This window comes from Ochlerotatus camptorhynchus, unplaced genomic scaffold (genome assembly GCF_037179485.1).
Source record: "Ochlerotatus camptorhynchus isolate MF236.1 unplaced genomic scaffold, CSIRO-AGI_Acam_v1.1 ptg000248l, whole genome shotgun sequence".
NCBI classification, from domain to species: domain Eukaryota; kingdom Metazoa; phylum Arthropoda; class Insecta; order Diptera; family Culicidae; genus Ochlerotatus; species Ochlerotatus camptorhynchus.
This window is the reverse complement of record NW_027040738.1, coordinates 1,513,778-1,517,909: the sequence shown is the minus strand read 5'-3', so window position 1 is coordinate 1,517,909 and position 4,132 is coordinate 1,513,778. Positions and strand designations below refer to the sequence as shown.

At 47.3% G+C, this 4,132-nt stretch overlaps 1 protein-coding gene across 1 annotated transcript; it reads right to left on the bottom strand.

Moving 5' to 3' along the window:
- Positions 1-205: 205 nt before the first annotated feature.
- LOC135704792 (TBC domain-containing protein kinase-like protein) lies at positions 206-3,112 on the bottom strand. Its single transcript, XM_065226293.1, has 4 exons — positions 1,956-3,112; positions 1,095-1,897; positions 762-1,033; positions 206-693 (listed from the first exon to the last, which is right to left on the bottom strand). The coding sequence occupies exons 1-4, from the start codon at positions 3,008-3,010 to the stop codon at positions 232-234; spliced, it is 2,592 nt and encodes an 863-aa protein (XP_065082365.1). The 5' UTR covers positions 3,011-3,112; the 3' UTR covers positions 206-231.
- Between the last annotated feature and the right edge of the window lie 1,020 nt (positions 3,113-4,132).

The following is a 4,132-nucleotide window of genomic DNA, read 5'->3' as shown; positions in this document are numbered from 1 at the left end:
GATTTTTAGCGATGGGCCCATTCCCTAGGCACGTAAATTTTGAATTTAAAATGTTTAAAACATCTAAATTTGGTTCTCTCTGTCTTGTTCGTTAGCCTCTGGAATTTCTTTCCCAAATGAGCAACATTCGATGGCTTAATAAACACTCGTATAATAATAATAATAAGTAGTTACAATGTATATTGTATATATCACGTCAAGCCACTCCCCGAAGCAGAAAATTTAACCCACCTACGACTCAACAAAATTAGCAACATTCGGTACGCTCTTGGCCAGCGTATTGATATAATCGAACGTCTGTAGCATCAGCTTATCATCCGTTCGGTACAGAGACTCAAAGCCCCGATTCAGCACGCAAACATAAGGAACGTGGCAGTCGACCAAAAACTTGGCAAAGAGCAGTGCATTCTCGTGCGATGTACTTACGATTACGACGACCTTTCGCCGGAGGTAGCGCTCTAGTTTCGGCACATTGAGCGCATTCAAGCGCGGTTCCTTCAACGAAACCGAACTGAACGGAATGTTGACGCTGTTCTCAATGGCCACCTTCTTGTGTTCGAGATTGCTCCGCAGGTCCAGAACACACGCACTGGCCGGCCGGTCCCGCAGCAGCCGGATCAGATCGTACTTGCTGATTCGGGGGTAGAGTTCCGCCTGGACCTCACCGTGGTCTTCGACCGAGTACTTCAGGTCCTGTGGAAGAGCCAATATTTTCGATTAAAAAAAAATCAAACTTGCAATCAGTCCGTTAATGGTCTTACAAAATCGCTCGGATCCTCCTCGTGCAGGGCGTACTTCCGGTAGGTGATGCTCTTTGGCGTGAATTGGTACATCGATTCGGAATCGTTCACGCAGGTCTCCATCACGATGTCCGGCAGGTCACTGAACAGCAGAATGCACTCATTGAAGCCCGACTTGAGTAGGGTGTTCTTCAGCTGTTTCAGGATGGCAATGCCGATGAACAGCGGGTACGAGTTGTCCCCCAGGATCAGCTTGTCCCATAGGTGGAATATTTTATGCAACGGAAATACGTCTGAAATTAGATTGGAAGCGAATAAATAGGAAAAGCCTCCAGCCCAAGGCCATACACTTACGACTGAACATGGTCAGGAACCACGGAATGGCGTACAGCTCCGGAATAAAGTTGATGCCATGCAGGTGCTTCGCCAGCTTCGGTTCGTGGAAAAAGATCAGCTGGAAAAACTTCACCAAATATTCCTTGATGATCGACGAGTTATCCTTCAGGAAGAATAGATGCAGATACTTCGGAATGAACTTATACAGACTGAGGAAGGCCCGTTCTTCGTTGTTGAAATTCAAATAGAGAAACGGCGCCGTCAGGGAATCCAGCCCCTGCCAGTAGACATACTGGGGATGAGCCGTGACCCAGGCTTTCAGCAGCCTCTTCAGCTTGGCATGCCCCTCCGGTGACGAGAGCAGTTCGTTGTACTGATGACACCGTGGAATGTCCACCTCGATTTGCCGATCCGTCAGAGTTGGACTGCACTTGTCCAGTTTTTCGTATAGCCCATTTTCCACCACACCCAGTAGGCAAGCCCAAACGTGGCCACGGAACGGAGGAGGAATATCCTTGCTAGCGAAGCTCTTCAACAAGTCCTGGGTGTACGGGTAGCCGTGCAGCAGGGTCTTGAGAAGCATGATTCGATGGAACTGGTAAACGGTGTCGCGTTCCCGAATAACCAAAGGGAGATCCGTCTTGAAAAAGGGAGATTCCAGATAGGCATTGGTAGTGTAGATCAGCGGGAGATATTCTTCCTCCGGTATTTTGGAGAAGCGCTCCAGTAGGATGTTAAAGTTAAGAAATATGATACGACTGTCATGCAGGAAACTTTGGCTCTTGGGTGGTGAGATTGACTTTCCGTTCAGAAGGATCAAGCTAGAATTAACAGAAAATTAGAACTCAAAAAAGCAACCACCCATTTTAAAATTCTTACTCAGGCAACGACAAAATCGGGGCCTCACTCTTGATGAGCCCTTCCTTCTTCAGTTCCTGATGAACATCCCCACCAGCTAGCTGCCAGAGGTAGTAAATTTCCGCCAGACTGTCGGAGTGCTTCTCCAACAGTGTCATCCCCACCGGATCGGGTGCCGTAAAACATTCCTCCCTCAGAAAATCAAAAGCCTGATCCTCCAGCAATTCCTTCGCCTGAGGACGCCTCGCAACCGAAACCGTCAGACACACCTCGATGATTCGCCGCAGAGCCGCATCCAATCCCTCGTACAGTTCCATCTTCTTATGCTCCCGCGCTATCTTCTCCAGCACATTCCCGGTATTCACCAAACTAAGCACCTTCCTCGTAATATGGGACACCTTCAAGGTGTCCCACAGCTTACACCCCAGAGCCAACTCCGCCAGAATCATCCCAAGCGACCACACGTCACTCTTGATATTCTCCCTCGATCCCAACAGAACTTCCGGCCCAAGGTACTTCACATTACCAATCGGAAACGACACGTACTTGCCCCCGTACGTCATATAATACAACCCATAGTTGTACAGCTTCACACAAAAAGCCCGACTGATCAGAACATTCACCGGCTCCAAGTTCCGACACATCAACCCATTCCCATTTAGATGGCTCAACGCCCTCAGCACCTGGAATACAATCCTCAGCAACGTCTCCTGCTTATTATTCTCCCCGATAAACGTCTCCGTCAGCGGACTTCCCGCATACTCCTGGACGATGATCGTCCGCTCGTGCTTCCCCCGGATCACATCCAAATACTCACAAAGATTCTCGTGCTTCAATGCGTCCCCCCTCAGCAGCTGCGACCGGCCATAGATTCCAATCGAATTGGGAGTCAGCGGAAGTCCATTACTTCCGCAGCACTCATCGCTCGGATGGGACTTGGCGAAGAACGTCGACACCGAAATCCGGTAGTTCAGCTTGGCCGGAGCCATTCCGCCCAACGAGTTGCCACGGCAGAAAACGCTGCTGCTACGGTTTTGCTCGCGCTGCTGCTCGCCCGGGGATGTCGTAATACGCATCACCAATCGTCCAGGAATGGCGTAAGACGAATTTTACCGCTACAAAAACACACAAACGGAGAAAACACCCCTTTTTCGTTTGGGAAACTACTTTTTCGCAATGTTTACAGTTTTCACACTGGCCACTGATAAGAAAAATTTCTGACAGCTGTGTGCAAGGGTCGTTGAACCAATTTTCGGCACCAACAGAGCTTGCGACGAGATTGTGCATGCGTATCAAAACAGGATTTGGTCAGAAGGTCATCAGCATGATTAGGTCAACGGCTAGAACTGCACTGACACGATTACTGGAAAAGACCCATTTGCGAGTAAAACCTAACCCCGAAAAAATCGACAGTGAGCATTTAAATTGGCCAATGTCACATCATTCTCAAACGGAGAAAAACTAGTTTGAAATTATGATGAATTTAAAAAAAATATATAAATGCAGTTTAGCAGGGATTTCTTTCCACGATTGGATTATCTAGTCGTCTGATTATCGAGAGCTGGATTAGCGGGGGGATACTGTACTGAATTGTGCAGTTAAAACTGAAATCCTTAAAAATGTGGAATCATTAAAAGAGTGCGTTGAAGATATATCAAGTTTTCCACGCCTGGTAATGGCGGCCTGTTGATATGAATAAATATATCTTTAACTTTAAGGTCAACAACATAGTAGAAGCGATTCGTAGCGATTCGAAGAGATTTGATATGATAGCAATTAGCAAAGCTAAATTAAGCGGTAAGCAAAGCAACCTATGCCATAATGAAAGCGTTTTTGAAAACATTTCAGTCACGCGCGCAGTGCAAAATATTTGGATTCATCCGATGAGGAATATTTAGCTTCCTCAAGCACGATTAATTTCGTAATGAACAACGAAAGAGAGTTCGCAGTTCAATCGAAATAGAAGTCGAGAAGGGGAGTTCTTCAGATTGTACGAAGAATATGGACACATTCGATCTGATTTTGAATTTAGTGACAAACAAGATAATAAAATAGCGGCGCCGGTGGTGTAGTGGTAAGCGTGATTACCTCTCACCCCAGCAGGCCTGGGTTCAATCCCAGTCGGCGCCGCCGGGATGTTCTGAGGCATAACATCTCTGATCACGCCTTTCTTCGGAAGGGAAGTAAAGCCGTTGGTC

Bases quoted from the DNA above. Each gene is read 5' to 3' on its own strand.
- LOC135704792 (XM_065226293.1), bottom strand. From the start codon at position 3,010: ATGCGTATTACGACATCCCCGGGCGAGCAGCAGCGCGAGCAAAACCGT. The intron at 1,898-1,955 runs GTAAGAATTTTA...TGTTAATTCTAG, and splicing joins CCGATTTTGTCGTTGCCTGA to CTTGATCCTTCTGAACGGAA. The intron at 1,034-1,094 runs GTAAGTGTATGG...ATCTAATTTCAG, and splicing joins GTTCCTGACCATGTTCAGTC to ACGTATTTCCGTTGCATAAA.